Here is a 19,267-nt window from a genome sequence, read left to right as displayed (position 1 = left end):
CAAAGCACAATCAGTTTATGGAAGAAAGAATAAAATGGCTGTTTGTAACACTAGGGAGCTGGGTGCAGTATAGGGCAGAGGGGAATTAAGCTGCCTCGGCTTACAGATGCCAGCCTAGCCAAGCTTCTGTACCAGGGTGTGCAGTTAGCCCTCTCTCACCGGTGCTGCAGACATATAGTGAATTACAGTAAGAGACAGTCTTGTCATTACATGGTGACGTTGAAGAGAGTAGAAAACAAAAGCTTTAGTGATGAAAATGGGCAATAAAAGCTATTTTTTTGGTCAAAGAGGGCAATGGGAACTACTTGTCGAGGTTATTACCAAGCAGCAAGGTAGTCCTTATTCCTAGTGACTTCAGGACTGGATTAATGTATTTGGGTAGCATAACCTTCGACAGCTACATGCTTCCCTTTTTAAGTCTGTCTCCCTTTCTTCTCAGTGTTGGCTTTGATTACTAGTTGACCAGAGGTGTGAACGCTTTGCAAATTTAAATGGTTAGCTCTCATTTTAGCAAATGTCTTTAATGTTGACACTGAAAGATCAATGTTCCCCTCTCTCCTGTGTTTAGGAAATTTGCCAGCTCATGATCGGGCCTTGTTCAGAAAGCTCCGTATCTGCAACTGCAGAGAAAAGCACTTGTGGTTCTCTGGAAAATATTACTTTGGTACAGGAGTGATGGAGTTTTCTGAGAATTTTGGTTGTTAGTGACCTGGCACAAGGGAAATTCTGAATCATCTGTTGCCTTCTGGAAGAATAATCACTTCAAAATGGTTACACTCCTTTTGCCATTGCTTGAGAAACAAATTTCTCATTAGGCCCTCATGACTTAGCTACGCACTAGTAATCATATATAGCACCTTACCTTATAGTGCACTTGACCCCTCCCTTTGCTTTGTCAGCAATGACAGCTTCTTATCAGCTTGTCTACCCCTCCCATCCAGCCTGTGTTAGGCAGTGGAAGAACTTTCCATTTAGGTAACTAATGCTGGCTGGGCAGGCGGTGAACCAAGATGGTTTCCGTATACGGACAGCCTCCATTTTCACTCTTCCCTTCTCTAAGCCCGTTCTGTTTCATTCACTTGTTGCTGACTGTTCATAAACTAAGGCTGAGTACACAAGGTGGGGATTACTTGCTTGCATGACAGGATATAACCTTGGTATTTGGTTAGCTCTGCATGGTGCTTCCGTAATGCAAAATATGCTTGCAGAGAGCGATGTTTTCACAATGAAACCCCTGAGAGACCAAGACATAATTTTCAAAGGCCTGAATATTTCTGTCATCTCAAAATACTCAGTATGCAATCTGAACCTGAAAGTAGCATCGTGTTTTGTCTAAAAATCTCTATGCTTTACCGAACCAGAAAGCCTCAGCAATAAGTCTGGGCAATGCAATGAATGCAATTGAATGCAAACTGAATTGCATTCAGATGCAATTTGAATGCTGCCATCTGCCCCCGTGATTCCTCCTATGAAAAATGAGCTTATTTAGCAGCGTCTGGCCACATCTCGCCACTTGCTGCGAATCTGCGTTTCCAAGAGGGAGCGGCAGGGACACAAAGGTTACGCAGCGCAGGTCGCCTGCACGTACTCCAGCCTTCCACTCCTCCGCCTGCCCCCTGTTCCCGGCCCATCCGGCACCGGGACGAGGCCTCTGCTCCGCTGACGAGCCGTTTGCTTTGGGCGGGCCAGGGCCCGAGCGCTCCCAGCACGGCACGCGGCCCAACGGCCGCTCCCGTACGCCGCTTGCCATCGGGCCGAGTGGCGGCAACCGCCGCTCCCGGGGCCGCGCCACCGCCCTTCAGGCAAGCAGCTGCTGTTCCCCAACGCCACAACCCCACGGCGTCGCGGCCGCTGCCTCGAAACAGCCCCCGGGCCGCGCCCAGCCCGCGCCTCTGCCGGCGTCGGGCGGGGCGGCTGCCAAGCCCCACCCGCGCCCCCGGCCGAGCCACTGCGGGGGCGGGGCGAGACCGGCCAATCAGAGGGCAGTAGCCAGCAGGGGAGGTGGGGCCGGGCCCTGAGTGGCAGCTCACGAGATAAACAAGTTGCCGCACTATTCGGCACCCCGCGGCCCGGAGTGCGCTGTGAGAGGCGGTGGCGGGCCGTGACGGGGCGCGCGCTCTCTTTCTCTCTCTCAGCGAGAGGCGCCGGGCCCGGCCGCGGTCGCCGCTCCCGCCTCTGCCCGAAATGTGAAGAGTCAGCAAGTTCCCAGCGGCCGCTAAAACGCTCGGCGTCTCCGGGGAACGAAGTGCGCCGACGCCGCCTGGCCGGGGCGGCCCGGGGCATGCCGGGAGTTGTAGTTCTGCCGCCGCAGCGTCCCGCCCGCGGCTCAGGGGCCGGCACTCGTAGCCGCACTACGACTCCCGGCATCCCCCGCGCCGCGCCGCGAGGAGCCCAGTTGAAGCGGGTGGCGGCGGAGCGCACCCCCTCCCCCCGCCAAAAAGCCCCAAACCAAAACAAAAACAAACCGCCCCCCCTCACTTTCCCACCGCCCCCGCCGAGCCCCGGAAATGGCGGCGCCGGGAGGGGGCTCCGCCAGCCGGGGGTGGTGATCCGGCCGCCGCGTCCCCTGCCCGTCCCTCCCCGCCCATGGGCGAGACATGGACTACGAGTTCAAGTCGAAGCTGGCGGCCGAGCGCGAGCGGGTGGAGGACCTGTTCGAGTACGAGGGCTGCAAAGTGGGCAGAGGCACCTACGGGCACGTCTACAAGGCCCGCCGCAAGGACGGGTAAGGGCCGCGGCGCGCCGCCGGGCCGCACCGCCAACGGCCGGCGGGGCCCCCCCTTCCCTTTTCCCCCTCGCCCCCCCCCCGCCCCGGCGCCCTTCCCTCCCCTAGCTGGAAAGTTTCTGGCAGCGCGCGGGGGCCGGAGTGCGGAGGCCGCGCGGGGCAGCCCCCGCCCCGCGCCGGGAGCGGGCCCCGGTGCCCCGGCCCTGTGGCGGGGCCGGCCCGCGGCCCTGCGGCGCGGTGCGTGTGCGACGGCGGGTCGGTGCCCGGCTGCCCGCCGAGTCCTGCCGCCGTGTGAGGGGAAGAGGAGCGCGCCCGCCCGGCGCCCTGCTGCTGTCGCCGTCCCCCGCCTAATGCCCTCCCGCCCTGGCGGCCGTGGGACGCAGCAGCGCTCCGGCGGCGGTGGTGGCCGAGGCCCTGGTGGCGCGTCCTGCTCTGTCCCCCCCCCGCCGGCGCAGCGGGCGGGGGGTGCTGTGTCAGCAGGCTGTGCCGTTGGGATCGCCTGTGGTTTTCATACCGAGTTTCACGTCATCGCTTTCATCTTTTGTGTGACTGCGTTCGTGCTTTGACGTTCTGCTCGGAGAACTTGCAAGGGATTGGAAAACGAGCAGAGTTAAATGCGAGGAGCAGCCGGCTACCCACCGCCCCTTCCCGGGTTCTCCCGCTGAGGGAAGCCCCCAGGGAGCGTGTCGGCCCCGGCCACCTTGCCGAGCCCGCAGCCGGGCAGGCTTGCTTTGGTGGCGTCTTTGGAAGGCTCCTTGCAGGCAGAGCTGGCAGCTTCTGCCGGTACCGGCGCAGAGGTGTGCGGGAGCTGTGTCTGCACCGGCTCCCGTTTCCCACGCGAGAGCACGGTACCGACCCCTGCCCTGAAGTACCTGGCTGCTGTCTGGGTCCAGGGAGGTCATTTAATCCGTCAAGCCCGCGTGTGTTGGCTAAGCAGGGCTTCCTTCATTTCCCTGTGAGAAAAGGCAGCTGGCACCGTGGGATGAGTGTCCCGTGGATGCCATTTTCACTGTACCGTAGTTAAGAGAGCGATGAGGAACTCGGGTTGCAATTTGGGATTGCTTAGCTGGGGTGCAGTTGTTGGAGAGGAGCAGCCCTGAGGCCTGAGTAAGGCTCTGGTGCAGATTCCGAATACCACCCCTTTTCTTTCAGAAGAGCCACTGATCCCTTTTTCACCGTGGTGCGTGAATAGTGCACAAACATAGACTGCATTTATAGAAGCCTTCCAAGCATACTGTAAAGTTCGATAAAATAAGACTTGCAAATTGCAGGTGATAACCTAACAGAAAGCCAAAGAGTAATAGCCTTCCATTATAGGCAACTGAAACTTTGAAAATGAAAAGACTGAGTATGGAAAAATAGCAATTTTTAAAATAAAGTTCAGAAAGTAGTTAATGGAACACTGCTGCTTTAGGTTAATAGAGAAGTCCGGGGATTTTGATGTTGGAGTAAATTGCATTCATGTGTGTCTTGAAAATTTAAGCTCTAAGTTAAGAGGATGTAGTATCAAAGTGATTAATAACTGAAAGGTATCATACTAATTCAGGTGGAGGATTAAATGCTGGGAAATGAGCTCTGATTCTGACCAGCTTGCTCTGCAACCTTAAGAATACTAGAGCATAGCTAACTTGAAAAGGAAATGTTAAAGCCTTCCGGGGTATTACAGCTGCCACTGGAGTCTTCTAATATTTATGGGTTTATTAGTTGTGTTTTCTTTTTTTTGTAAGTTTTAATTTATTTATATTATATATATATAAAAGATATAGGAGAGGAAGTGGTAATAAAAACACCAAAAAAGCTGGTTAAATTTTTTTTTGCTGTTCTTTGATATAGTAATCCTAAAATTACTGTATGTAAGGACAGAATAAAAGAGGCAGAGCTTCAGGTTTACCTTTTTCTGGGGAAAAAAAAAAAAAAAAAAAAAGAAATTTGATGTCCATTTCTTACTTATCTGTTTCATTTCCGTCATTGGCAATGGAAAACGATTGCAAAAATGGCACTGATGCTACGAAGCACCATAAAGGATATGTCTTCAAAATCCCTAAAATAATAATAGTATTATAGATGCAAATGGGTAGTGAAGCAAAAGTAAACATGATAAAAAGATAGCTAATGTGTCAGAGCTGGGAATAATCAAAGGGAGACCTTGGTTTCTGACTGGTAAAAGGAAGTGCAAAATTTTCAGTAGGCCATCAGGTAGCTTGAAATGCAACATAATATGACACAAATGCAACTGTACTACTATATACTCAGAGGTTCTGCTTCATGAAGCTTGGAAACTGGATTATTCTGGTTTTTTTTATTTCCTTTTTATGGCATTGGTAAGTTAACTCTCAATTGCTTTTGTATAACTTTAGGACCTTGGATGGAAGTAAGATGTGAACAAGTTAGGAAAAAAAATTAGAAAACACCCTAAATCATTAAGATAAGGTGAATTCCTTATGAAAATATCTAGCTAAAATATTTCTGTGGGGTGGAGGATATTTAGCATTAGTTCTTAACTTTAAGGGGGTCCTTAATGACAGAGAGAAAGTTTTTCCAGTGCTGACAACAGAAACCCAGCAGTGACGCATATTTATAGCATGCTGATCACTGGGGGATTTTGAGCCCCATGTAAAGGAATTCTTTGGCTGTTCATAGAGACTGTTTCAGTATTTCAAATTTGCAAGGCATTCCTGTGTGAAAGAAAAAGATTCTGGCTACTTGCTTCTTATAGTCAATTTACAGTCTCAGGAGGCTGAGGGCAATAAGAACCTTGTAGCTCTGCAGAAATTCCACTGAGAGACTGTCACTTCATGTTTCAAAATTTTGGCGTACAAACTTTATGAAATAGTAAAATGTGTTTATATGGAACTTGGCAAGCTCTTCGATAAAACGCTTGTAAAAAAAGTGGTTGCATTGCTTGGATCTCTGTGAACGGCTTGGGCATAAAAGCAGTTTTTTGACAAAGTAACAGCTTAGTTTGGCTTTTTCAGCCTGCAGTGGAATATCATTTTGGCACATTTCTAGTCTAGTGAGCTGATTGATTTCTGTGAAAGATAAAAGACTTTTTTTTTTTTTTTTTAAATAGGCAGTCAGGTTTGAACAGTGTTGGTGTGACATTTGCATGTGCTGCATGGGCATATTTTTAAAGATGTTGAGCACCTGCAGCTTCCATTTACTTCAGTAGCATTTGTGTGCTCTGGTGAGGTCTAGAGGTATTACCTGCATTATGCATTTAGCTAAATGAGGCACCTGGGTGTACAAATCTTTCATTAATGATCTTTTTAGTCCAGAAGGGCTAGAAAATAAGTCTTTATATAAGCTCTCTAATGGTTTATTTCAGTGTACACAAAAACTGGGCCAGTGGCTTTGAGGGGAGAAATAGTGATACAAGCCTCATGATTGCAACTGAATTGTCAATGTTAAGTTTTTAGCGCTCTATGTAGCTGGAAAATCTATTACAATTTTCGTGTGTGTGTACTACCTTGAAATGTCATGTTGATTTTGGCTAACATTCTTTTTGGACGCTTATTCACAGTTGTCAAGTAAAACAAAGAATGCAATTTTTCCAGTCAAGGTTAGGAAAGTGTGATTTCGTTTCGTGCCTTACCTCTCCTTCTTACGTTCCTTGCCGCTTCTTTGATCACAGTTTAAGCCATGGTGTTGTGCTTAGTTTTTGCACTTCATGTACCTCCTTATCACACAGGAGGCAATTTTTAGGATGAAACAAAGGTTGGAAATTCTGTTTATTTGTTTATATGCCTGAATTATTTCCCTTTACTTTCTGGGAAGGAAAAGTCTATCAGCCCAGGCCACTACAAAGTATTTCTGTTCTTTCACTGGGATGTCAGCTCACCTGCAGAAGGATGTTTGGACAAGTCAGCAAGCTGAAAAGATAACCACTGTTGGTTAGTCAGGAGCACCCAAGGAATAATGGGATGCACTGGTCAAGTAGAAAATAGGCCACTCTGTTCTTTGTTCTGTAGCTGTGATAGCAGATGTAACACTTGCAAAAGCTGAAATCTTCATGTGGATAAAACCTTTCTAGTTATTGCTGCTTCGGCTTACCTTTAAACAAACAATTGAGCTGGCTGATTTCTCTCATGCTTTGGCTATGTTATTTTTCTTTGACTCACTACCTGGTTTTGGGCAACAGAGGTTATTAAAATTACAAACTTTTTTTTTTATTTCCAAGTAACTAGGTAATATTTTTAATCTGTATGTTTCAAAACACCTTTTAAAAAGCAGGTATGTGCTTGTAAATCTTGTTACGGAGGGAATGACAGAAATACAGAGTGATCAGCTTCCAAGACAATGGCAGCAGAAGGGCCGGGAGTTGCACCCTGGGCAGCTCCCAGGCTTGCTGCCCGCTCAGTAGCGGGTGCTGCCTCTGCAGACCCTCCTGCCATGTTAGCCTTTGGCAAGTACAAAAGGTATGGCACTGCCCTGTACAATGTGTCAGCTGGCTGAAGTGTGTGGATTTATATGCTAATATAGTAATATACATTTTTCTTTTTTGTTTTTTTTAAGAAAGTAAGTCACTATTTGTAACTTGTCAGATTACTTTGTTGTTAATGTATCTGTAACTTTCCAACAAGAGAACTGGTATAAAACAGGCTTCACCTTAGCGGCCAAATACGAAATTCCCTTTTGGAAACTGGGCAATAGTGATGCAAGTCCAAAAACATCACTGTAAAGTACAGGCGGGGGGTGGGGGGAGTCAAATGAAATCTTCTCCCCACACACACTTTTTGAGTACTGTAAGCTTGAAACTAAAGAATGTTTTCCTCCTTGGACTGATGCGGGTGTGCAGAAGCATTAATGTAAAGTTCTTAACGCAGATCTGAAGTGCTGACAGCATCCAATTCCACATAAGAGTTGAGTGGAAGTTAGGGCATGGGAAGAGAAAGGAAGATGCAGTGCATAGCCAAGGCAAGCGTATAATGTAACCTAGGAATGCTGGCTTTGGTCCTGGCCATGGAAACTTTTGTTTGTTTTAGGTTTTTTTTAATTTGATGAATCTTATTTGTTTGAAGCAGAAGTGGAAAAATATTGATTAAGAGTGAAAAAATAGCATGCTGTGAGGCCTTTCCAATGGCTCTATTGGAAAAACAGGCTTTCTCCTGGGGCAGCATGCTGTGGTTGGGCTTTCTCCTAATATCGTTATGTTGTTCAGAGGCTGCATCTGCTCAGGTTTATGACTGAGATCACTGTGGTGGTAGAAAACTTTAAGTGTAGAAGAGGCACAGGTAATCTGCTTATTCTTTTAAATCAGTATTTGTATAGCAATAATTTGTGTATTGTTCTCCCCATATTGTTATTCTGCAGAACATAAATTACTGAAGTCGTATAGCATGAGTGTGTCTGGAAATGAAACCTGCACTCAAGTTGACTAAATGCTGCAAATGAACAATGTTGGCGGTAAAATCACAGGGGAATGGGTACGTGTGTACTGCATTTGCGTTTACTGTTGAGAGAGACAGCTCATTGATGTGGCAAGGGTTATACTCTCATGAATGTGAAACTGGAGAGTTATGTACCAATGCAAGTTCAAACTTGTAAGATATTTGAGGGTCTGTAATAATTTACATATTTACATCCTATTATTTCCTTTATTTGACGTTGTCTTGAATGTAAGTAATTTGAGGTTCCAGCTGTAGTTGCTGTTTACTAATGTAATCCTGTGACAGTCTGAATCACAGAAATACTGACCCAAGTCAGAAAGCAATGTATTTGATCCTGAACCTTTGCAGCAAAATCGCTATCAATGGTGGTATCTGAAAAGGTGTGTTTTGCTCCTCACTTTCCTCAATTTTTATAAAATTATAAAAATAATTTTATTTTTCTTGATGAAACTCATTATCCTGAGGAAGGTAGAGTGGCTGAAGGTGTTCATGCCTTACTACAGTCTCTCAATAGCTAAGTAAACCTAAACACTAGATTCACCTGCGAATCCTGGAAAATACTTGTTACCACTGAGTGCTCTTAATATATGTGAGAAGGAGCAGCAGAACTAAACCAAACCTGTCTAACTAGTTGCCTGCAATGCGTTCTTATAAAAGCCCCTCATCTAGGAAGAGATCGTCAGTATTTCATAACTCTGCCCTACTGAGAGCTGCTAGTGCAACTATACCGTGGCTCTGCTTCCTGCCCAAGAGGATAGTGCAAGGGGTGATGAGTAATTTTTAGTGCTTCCCACAGACTCTTGCATGTGGTCTCTCCCATGGCTATTTTTGTCCTTTTTTTCCTGTTACTCTCCCTGAAAGCAAGTGCAGAAGTGAGCCGTACAGCCCATCGCCTTTCAGAAAGCAAATAGCATCAGCTGGTTTTTCATTTGCTACTATGGTAAGCACAAAAGTGTGGTGGTAGGAGCTTGAGGAGGAAAGGAGGTGAGTGCGGGTGCCGAGATGTAGAAGAGGTTGCATTTGAGAGAGAAACAGATGAAGATTTTTGCCAAGCTTGCAGAGGAAGACTTGTGCATAAATTAGCCCATAATAAGCTGTGAAGGAAAACCTCTCAAGATTTAGTGTGGGGTTTTTGTTTTTTTTTTTTTTAAAGAGATGAAGAGGATAAGAAGTTTCCTGTTGCAGAGTGAGGGGTTAAGAGTTTTCCAACAGTGCTGCAGGAAGAGGAAGTAAGAGCTTGAGGGAGAAGAAGGGATTCCTTTCTACTCCCACTTGGTAAGAGAGTGCAAAGCAAGGTACAACAGGGGTTATGTCAGAAGCTGAATACTTCTCATATGAACAACTTCACGTAGAAATTTAATATGTTGGTGTATTTCTGCGTCATCCAATCTAATCTGTTGTGTTGTAGGTAGAAGTGTTGTAAAGTTTCTTTCACAAATTTACTTTCAAAATGAGTATTTTCACATCATGCATGATTTAAAAACAAAACTAAAAACCGATGAAAACCCCCAAGCCTCAGAAATTCAGAATGCTGCAGATGTGTTTGCGCAACTAACCAGGATTTCTGTGGAATCTTCTAACCAAATTTCACTAAAGATTTGTTAGTAACATTAAATTTTCCCCTATCTTTTGAAAATGCATACTGAAAGGGAGTGTGTGCCTCTTCTGTGGCCTTAGTCAAGCTCATGATTTGCATAGGTGCCTTCTGACCCAAGTCTGCCTTCTCTATTTTTAGCTGCCGATTTCTACGTTGTGATGTAAGATTCTTTTTGCATATGCTCACTGCTGCTTAGCGTACGGTTCAGGAGATGATAATGGTCTACATGTGTGATTGAGGAAGGGATCATTAGCAGAAGTGATTGGCAGCTCTTACATGCAGCTTCCATACGTTGTTTCTTGAGCTTCTTTGCTGACGTTGGAGAACTGACACAGGCTGCAATTTTTTATTCTCTTTTACTGAAACAAAGTATTAAAACTTTAAAAAGATTTATTTGTTTCGATAACAGCATGTTTGCCTGAAGGAATGGTGAAACAGGCCCAGGACAACTACTTTTAGAATAAATTGGCTAACTTAGCATGTGACTTAAGGAAATGAAGAACAGTTTCTACTTGTATAGCAAATACAAAAACTTTACTGTTTTTACTTGACTTCAGAGTGTCATGTATTTAAATACTTCAGGTTTATAAAAGATCTCCCAGCTCTGGGGACTTGGTTAACATGGATCACTTGACTAAGTTAGATGACTTACAAATTAAAATGCTAGTTGTGATGATACTAGAAATTATTCTCTCTCTTGTAAACTTCAGCTATCTCAACAGATTGCAGAAGAAAAAAGCACAGAAACGTTTAAAATAAAAATTTGTTGTCATTAAAAAAATCCTGTGAAAATCTTTAAATCAACTGATACTTAACTTCTGTATCTGAATTTCTTATTAGTATTTTATTAGACTTCTCTGTGGGAGCACAATTCTTTCATTTAACAGTTGGGTTTTTTTAGAACTTAGGAAATATTGGTGTGTCTAATAAGACTGTCTGAAAGGGAAGGAGTGTTGTAGAGAGAGAGTTAACTGACCTTTGCAAAATTGGTGTCTGTTAAGTGTGGGCTGGGTTTTTGGTTGGTGTGGTGTAGGGTTTTTTGTTTGGTTGTTTTTTTGTTTGTGTGTTTTATTTTATTGCAGGGCAGAACTGACTTTTCTGGTTGTGAGAGAGACTGGAGTAGCTCAGATTACTGGAATAGTGGATCTCTGAAGCGTATTGTTCATGTTTGCGCCTGTCTTTCCTGGGATTAGCAGTTTTTAAATAAATATTTTCAGATGAGGCTACTGCATAACTGATTGTTTCTCCAATTGTCATCTGTTTTCTACAAAGTTCATGATCTTGGAATATTCTGGGGTCATTCATCTTTTAGATGAAACCACACTGAGGTCAGGCTTTCCAATGGGTAAAGTAACAGCTGTAGCTTCCTGTGTGTGCTGGGAATGTCGGATCACTCCCTTTAGGGTAAGGATTCTGGGCTAAATAAGAGCGCAGATACGAACTGGGGCCTCTCTCAGACAGTATGGCTTTAAATACGTGTTCCCAAAAAGTGGGCCTCACGTGCGGTATGATTATTTTTTTGTTCATTCCCTGCTGACTTAAGTAGAAGATGCTATTGATTTCTTTCTACAGTCAAGTGAAAATAAATGTTATAGGCAATTGACTGGGAGGCAGAAGCTAGATGTGCTGGAATGGAAACTACATTTGGAGGTATTTTTTGTTGTTTTGAAGCAATGTGTCTGGCTTCCTCATGCATTAGTTGTAGGAAGAGTCAATCCTTTTTATGTGGCCAGAAGTTTTTCTGTGTCTTCTGTCCCTCCTTTCTTTCCCTGACTTTACCAGAGCTTGGAAGCATTCACACAGGTAACGCTGGGACTCTGCTTTGACTGTGATTGTCCCTGACTCTTCCGCCTCTTCGGTATGTAGCATGGAGAGCCTGAAGAGATCTGATGATACAAAGGCCACTCATGCATGAAATTCTAGCAGCGTGAGATTAACTGTTTGACTGCTAAGTAGCTTGTTTTGGGAGATGTTTCTTATCTTATGGCTTATGAATTCTTCAAGTTCAAAGGTGTTTAGAGAAAATTCTTACTGCTATGAATTATCACAGATTCACGCTAAGATGTAACACCTTGCTCATTCAGAAATGTCACATTCGTTGCTTTGGTTCATTATTGTTAGTGCAGCTGACAGTGGGTTTCAGCCTGTGTCTTTGAATGTGTCTGTTCCTGAAACAAGAGTTCCTGTATGTGTTGTTGCCATGTTCTCAAGGGTGTTGTAGACTTCAAAGTTAGCTTTATAGTCATACCTTTTGATTAAAATCAGTCATTGTACAGGATGACCAGTTGTTCCTTTGCCCAATTCTGTCATGCTCCAAATGAGAAACAGAGGTAGATAAATTACCAAATTTAATTTGACCTTCAGTTCAGAATAACCAAAAGGCCGTTACAAGTTGAATGCCATTTATTCTACCTTTATCATGATTTCAATGATGGGGAAAAAAATGTCATTGTAAAACTTTATCTAAGCAATGCTCGTAAGCTACAGAATGATAGCAAGAGAAGCCTACTCTGACTACAAGACATGCAGTTTTAAAGTTGAAAAGAAGCAGAACATGGCTAATTTCCCAGGAGCATGTATGATGATTGCTGACTAAAGACCTTCTTTATTGTTGGGAAGTAGCAAAACTCTCTTAGTGGCTGGAATAAAGACATCTGTAGCTTTGTGAAATCCTAATCGCTTGACATTGAAGTGAGGAGAAAAAAAATGGAGATGCTCCATTACCAATGATGATTTTTTTTTTCTATTTCAGACTGAATTAAATTCAACCTCATGGTGACTTTGTAGAATTTCATTCCAGTCCTTATACCTTCTCGTGAAGATATTTTTTCAACTCGGCAACTTTCCAACTCTAACAAATGTGCTCTGTCTCACTCTGCCCATACAGAATGTTGAGTCTTGCTTCTTACTCATGATTTGGGTGGCAGTTCTGGTACCTAAAGGCTAGTTTACGAACTAAGAATTACATCCACATTGTGTTAGTAAGCTTTAATGTAGGTCTGACTATGAGAATCGAAGATTTCATGCTGGATCATTTGAGTTGGGAAGTCTGAAGGAAAAGAAGAACAGAAACTGTGTGGCAGGTGTCTGATAAATCTGGGCTTTCTACATGCTTTAGAGGGAGCATTTGATCGTGTCATGAGCTAGACAAGGAAAACTGTATAACTGTGGTTTTTAGGCCATTGTCCTTCTGATAGGTCTTACATTGAGTCAATATTTTTTTCTTCTGCTGTAGGTGAACCTAATGCATTATAATGATGTAGGAAAAAAATCTGTGTGTGGTATTTCAAACAGGTTCTTGCCAGAGACCCAAAAGAAATATAGGCTTCCTAATATTTGGTGATTTAATAGTAATTTCCTACCTATCAAAGTTGCCGTATGTAGTCAGGCTTAGCACTCCAGAGAAAGAGATGTGATGCACATTAAGCTGGACTGTGTAGTTACAGTATGTTTTTACACTATGGCTTTACGACCTATACTTATAAAATTACCCAAACTAGACAGCTAATGTTCTTGACATTTATAGTTAGTCACAAACATTCTTCTAAGTGATTTTATGAATCAGGTGGCAGATTCTTTTTTGGCATAGTCTAAAGGACCCTATGTCTGTGACCTTGGTATATAATTCACTGATGAATAAAAGTTTGTTTCCTCTTTATTTCAGAGGTATTTTTCTCCTTGCTGCTGCTGTTCCCAATTTTAAGGTAACAAATCCTCACATGCAGTATCCTTTCTGGAAGGGAGGTATTTCCTAAAGCTATTCATTATCTGTAATCAAGTCTGTCTTTATAGAAATAAGATCAAGTACATCTCTACCTCCTACTTTAATATAGCAAATGCTGGAGGAAATTACCTGGAGCAGCAGAATAATTTTACAGCTTTCAAGGTTTAATGTGAAGACTTCAGTTTTTAGCTTTATAAACAGGCTGCCAAGTCTGCTTATGCCAATCTGTTATAAAATAAACCTACTCGTATGAAATTCACAGTTCTCAGTCATTCAAGATATTTCAGAGCCAGTCTAATTTTAGCAATGGCAACAACCCTGTAGCTTGTTGAAGTCTCGACAAATCTTCATCAGTAGATTTGGAGTGAGGGTGCCAGTGACTGCAGTTGTGCTCTCTTTCCTTAGAAAGTTTTATTATTATAGTGTAAAGGCTAAATTTTAATAAGATTAAGGTTAGTAGGATTTTTAATGGTCTGTCATTACAGAGATCTTAAAATCTGTCTGTGGCTGTGCCTGTGAAATAGTCTGAAACTGTTGTTAACAGTTAGAGGGTATCTATACTCCAAAGGTTTGCTTTTTATTTTCTCAATTAGAAACTACTGGGGGGAAAAAAGGAAGAAGATATAGTTAGATTATGTGTGACAGTGCTGGAATAGTTCCAGTCTCCTCATGTTGATATTAAGAGACCTCTATTCCCCACTCCCAGTCTAGTGAAATTATAGCTGGATAAAGGAATTTTTTTTTAATAACAGGTAATCTTATTGGTGCTCAGATTCACTGTTTCATCTTTTTAATTGGCTGTCATCTCATACATAAAGAACATGTCACCTTTGGTAGGTGAAGACTGGGGGGTATAGGTATTTAGCCTCTTTTGTGAGACTCTGTGGAAGCACACAGTGTAAGGATGTTGTGCTTAATGGCAAGTAGCTTAGCATCACTTTAAGAACTTGCCTTGTTCTTTAACATGCACATTTCCTCCTGAGTTCATAGACTGGTTTACGGAGGAATAAAACAGAAGGGTAGCCATATTGACAGCGATTTTTAGAGGTACATCTGGGGATATTCTATAGATAATAGAACAAAATCTGGGTATAGTTCAATTTCTAATAGGGTACTGTGATAACATTGAGTGTCTAATCATAATCTGATGCCAGTGGTGCTTTTAATATGATCTCTTTTATATGGCTGGAACATGCCAGATTTTCCACACAGGCTAAGCTCTGTGTAACTGTTCTGCTGCATGTTTGTCATAATGTATGTAATGAAAGTCATATATAAAAAAAAAAAAAAAGGCTAATTGTTGTAATCAGTTGCTCTATATTTGAATGTCTCTGCCAATTTGTAAATGTGTGCAGTAGACTTAATTTTGGAATGCTAATTTCAACAAGCAAAGTTTTCCTTTTTTGTTGGAAGTTTTTTTTAAACCAACCAACCAAAAAAAAAAAGATTGTTTTAAAAATTCAGATTGTATTACGAGTCCTGAGAGATCCTTCTTTTGGGCATGCATTTATGCAAGTTCCTGACATTGGCAAGTCTATAAAATTATCAGAAAATGGAGTAGGAAACTATGCTTAGTGTTCAGGAATTTGGTATTGCTGCATTTTGAGAAGAGTAACTTCTAAAATGACACAAACTTCTGCCTTTTTATTTCTGCTGTGTTCATATATTCCAGACGGGCTTCATCTATGGACTTCATGTCTTGGAGGTAGCAGAAGATAAAGAGAAGTGCTGCCTTCTGGTGTTGTTGTATGCATATGGTGAGGTAGCTGGTGTCGATGGAGATGTTTGGAGGGAGACCTAGCAGAGTTTAGTGGGTATTGTCAGGCAGTGAGCTGTGTAGCATTCAGGCCCCTTTTTGAAAATTGAGGTTATAAGGACTTTGTGAGACAAAAGATTCAGAAGTGCGGTAAGAAATGTAGCGTATTGTTTCCATTCCAGAAAGTGTTTTCCTGGTGCGTACCTGGATCAGCCTTGGCAGTTCTCTTTTCACTCTAGCTCTTTTTGTACTGCATAGTAAAGACTGTTCTGTTTGATGTAGGTTTGTTGCCTTACTCCCACTCCCCGAGTTTACTTTCAGATGTTGTTCCAGACAAGATGCAAGCTCAACTTTTAAAAATTGTATAGTCATTGCCTACTGGGGAGGTTGGCTTCCCACCCTGCCACTAAGAGGAAAGTCCAGGCCCAGGTTTGAGCAGATGAGGTGACATGTCTGCTCTTCCTGTACAGGAAGTCCTTTCCTGTGCCCTACATATGTGTGCTCTTCTGTTCACAACACCAAGAAGGTTTCCACCAAACCTCTGAGGAATGCATAAGCAGGCAGGTCAGCTGCACAGTCCATAGAAATTACTGAAACGGTAAACTTTTCACTGTAGTGGAATGAGGTAAAAATCTGCTGGTTTCATCTATTCTTTTCACGGCCAAAATCAGCCAAATGTAACTCGGGTATCCATATTGTACTGAACTTGTCAAGGACTGGGCTGTAGGAGCAACCTGTAGCTGCTGTGAAGTTTTTTAGCAGAGCAGCAGACAGCTGCCCTTGAAGGTGAAGAAAGACAAACATTTTAAAGGACTGATGTGGTCAAAGATTTCTTTTAAATTTCTATCTAAATTTTCTATTTAACTTTTTTGAATTACTCTCCTTACTGTTTCACATTTTGAGTTTCTTATATAGCTCTCAAAATGAACTAATATATATGCATTGAAATTCAGCATGTATACGGTTCTCTAGAAATAAATTAAGATCCACCTGTAGATTTGCAGCTTTTGTCATTTGTGGCTGGCTGCCGTGTGGATGAAAAGGAGCTGGCTGAGCTGCTGACTGGATAAGGCTTGGTATAGTTTGAGGATAATGACAAAAGAAAATTACTTTCCTAGTCTGTTGAAGAACATGTAACCTAGTGATGCCATGTGTGGATTTTTTTGATCTTATTCTTTTGAGTTAGTGGCTATTTCTATATGCATAAAAAATCACTAAAGCATAAGAACTCATCACTTTTGGGAAGGATTAGGTCCCTTTTTCCAGTCAATGATAGACACTTTTACTGGTACTATTACGTTTGTGAAGGGCTATGGACATGTGCTATGTACACAGTTAAATCTGTGAGCAGCTTGCATGAGGTAACCAGTGCTGAATGTGATCAATTTAGTGGCTTTGCTGCCATGTTCTAGATACCATGGAGGGTTTTTCAGTTAACTTCTAGGTGCACTTCAGTGTCATGGTTTTGCCTTATCTTAGGGAGGGAGAAAAAAGTTTGTAAATCTTGTTGGTGATCTCCTGCTGAGTGATTAACTTTATGCTGTATGGCAGCAATTTAACAAGGTGATTAGAGCATAGCAAGATGTCTGTATGAATGTTGTGTTCTGGGCAGTACTGTGTTTGAAGGACACTGAATTCCATAGTGTTCCCAGGCTTTGTCCTACAAAGTCACAAATGTTTAAATTCCATTAGCTTGTTGCTTACAAGAGTGAATTGTTGTTGTTTTCTATTGGGTTTTTCTAGCTAGGTCTTGGAATGTTTTTATGGTGCACTTAATTTTTTAAGAAAATGTGCACTTTAATTATTTATTATTTTTTATTTATGATATTGTGCACTTAAAGTTATTATTATTATGTGCTGTAATGTTAACATCTGTATTAATTGATGTGATAGAGTTGTAGCTTCAGTGTGATTGCAGTTGTTAAGCCAGTTCCTTGATGTGGGTAATTAATTCTTGGGATGTATGTTAAGATACATGAATTCAGGAGGGACCATCATGAAACGTTTAAAAATTAGAATAATAGATAGGGATAAAACAATAGTTTGAGCCATGCACTATTTTCAAATCCGCCTGTGTTTTTTCTTACTGTCTTGGGCAAGTTGTTTCTAGTTTTCCATTGGCTTGTTTGTAAAGTAGTTTCTGCTATGATGAGAGCACTCTGAAGTACAGTTGCAATAATTAAGACAGTTTAACTCCTTTGAAATGTTTTAATTATTCCAAGTCTTCTGAACTGCACCCTTCTAAAGTGAATTTGGTCCTTTTTGTTTTTTTTTCCAAAGCACTGAAAGTGCTAACCTAGAAGCGTAATCATATTTTCATGTTCTGCATTGAATATTGCAATTGGACATAAGACAGCTGAGTGCAATTTTGTGGGGAAAGAAGACAGAATTTTCTTTGCATGGTACAAATTAAAAAGATAGCATTAACTTTAAGGACTTGCAGAATTGGATATTTATTGGTGAGGGAGAAAAGCTTAAGCTCAAAGACCAGGTTATGTCCTTACACCAGTATGCATTTTTATGAGAGAGATATGTTCTGAATTATTGCAAGTAGGTCTGAGGAGCCTTGTGTTTGGATGCTGCCTACGGCTATCTAAAATACCGACTCAGGAAGTTTAAGGACAGGAGTATCTCATCAGTTCCATTTTCGTAAGAAGTTAATCTGTATTAAAATAGCATGAATGTAAAGTTTCTGGAACTAGAAACAATGTTCGTTTTAATCTTTGCCCTGAGTTTTGAATAAGGGAACTTGGAGCCTGGAGAAGCCTTGTGGAGGTATGACGTGGTACCTGTTTTATCAGGAAAATTCTTCTGCATCAATTTTGAAAAGCTTTAATAAAAATCGTTGAGTCGCAGCCTCTTAAAAAATAGAGTTCCTGTTCAGTTATGTTTTGCTATGTTTTTTGCTCAGATTCAGTGAGCATATTGCCACCGTTAGCCTGGGGTGGCTGTTTAACAGAACCTGCTTGACTAAACCTTGGTCTATGCTGCTTGCTCCTTGCCCTCAGACAAACCCCCACACAGATGGACCTTCAAGTTAGTTGACCTGCTCCCAAGCCAGTATTTCTGAGGACCAGATGAAAATGATTATGGACAAAGACCTTGCTTCTGCTTGGCTGTCCCTAGCATGGGTGCCTTTTGCCTCGTACCAGAGCTGTGTAGTTTGTTGTTCTTTGGGTTTGGCTTTTAAACTTAATCACACTTGCTCTGGTCTCTAGTGAAAAATGCACTGATACAGGATCTGTCAGAAAAGGATTTATGAAAACTTTCCTGTTGTATAATTCTGTAGAAGTTTTTGAAATGTGTTCAAAGTTCACTAGAGTTTTTCTGTATATTCAACATGAAGTAGAAATACTTCCCCCTGCTTCAAGTGTTTCATAAGAGCATAGGTCTTTAGGGAGTTGAGCGGTATACTTACCTATTACACACACCATCTGACATTATTTGTTGAATTCTTACAAGTGGGGAAATAGCTAATAAAGTACCTTTTTTTTTTTTTCCTTTGGCCATTTACTATCATTTTATTGAGTAACCAGAATTGTGTATTTCATCAGATTGCAATGGCTGACTTGGTATTGAAGTTTTAAATATATTTCTTTCCTTCTCAAATTATCTTGAGATTACTATTAAATGGGAAATATTACTAGTTAAAATACCAGTTGGTGGAGATCTTTTGGAAAGTGCTTTAAACAGCTATTATGTTTGCATAATAAGAACAGTTAACTTTGGAAAAGTATTCATATGGACTTGCATTTCTGCCAAAGAAAGTAAATGTTATTTATGTATTTAAAGGAGGCTATGCTTATCATTCTCAAGCTGTTAGTAAAAAAACGTTTTGTGAGATCTAGAATATGGTATCTTTGGCGTTCTTTATCCTTGATACCCATTTATTTTAGGTAAGTACTTTGTTAGCCCCATTTTTGCTCAACGTTCACAAAACCTGGTGTCCTAGAAGTATGTTGTTTGCAGATCAGTAAGATTGCCTTCGTTTCTCACATGCTAGAATATCTGAAGTTGTTGGGTTGTTTATTTTGTTTTTTTTAAACATCTTTCATAGTTTCTCATTTGTATCTTAAAA

The 19,267-nt window shown here is 42.0% G+C and overlaps 1 protein-coding gene across 2 annotated transcripts in view; it reads left to right on the top strand.

Annotated features, from left to right (window-relative positions):
* Positions 1 to 2,597: 2,597 nt before the first annotated feature.
* The window catches only part of CDK19 (cyclin dependent kinase 19), a gene marked incomplete at both ends in the record, with an annotated part of 132,433 nt that continues 115,763 nt past the window's right edge, over positions 2,598 to 19,267 (top strand). For both annotated transcript variants that reach the window (XM_081997319.1, XM_081997318.1), the window contains one exon: positions 2,598 to 2,725. In XM_081997319.1, the coding sequence (XP_081853445.1) occupies positions 2,598 to 2,725 (128 nt within the window). The remainder of the gene's footprint in view (positions 2,726 to 19,267) is intronic.

This window comes from Phaethon aethereus (assembly GCF_964289735.1).
Source record: "Phaethon aethereus genome assembly, chromosome: 3".
NCBI lineage: Eukaryota > Metazoa > Chordata > Aves > Phaethontiformes > Phaethontidae > Phaethon > Phaethon aethereus.
The sequence above is the reverse complement of the archived record's forward strand: the minus strand, read 5'-3'. Positions and strand labels throughout refer to the sequence as shown.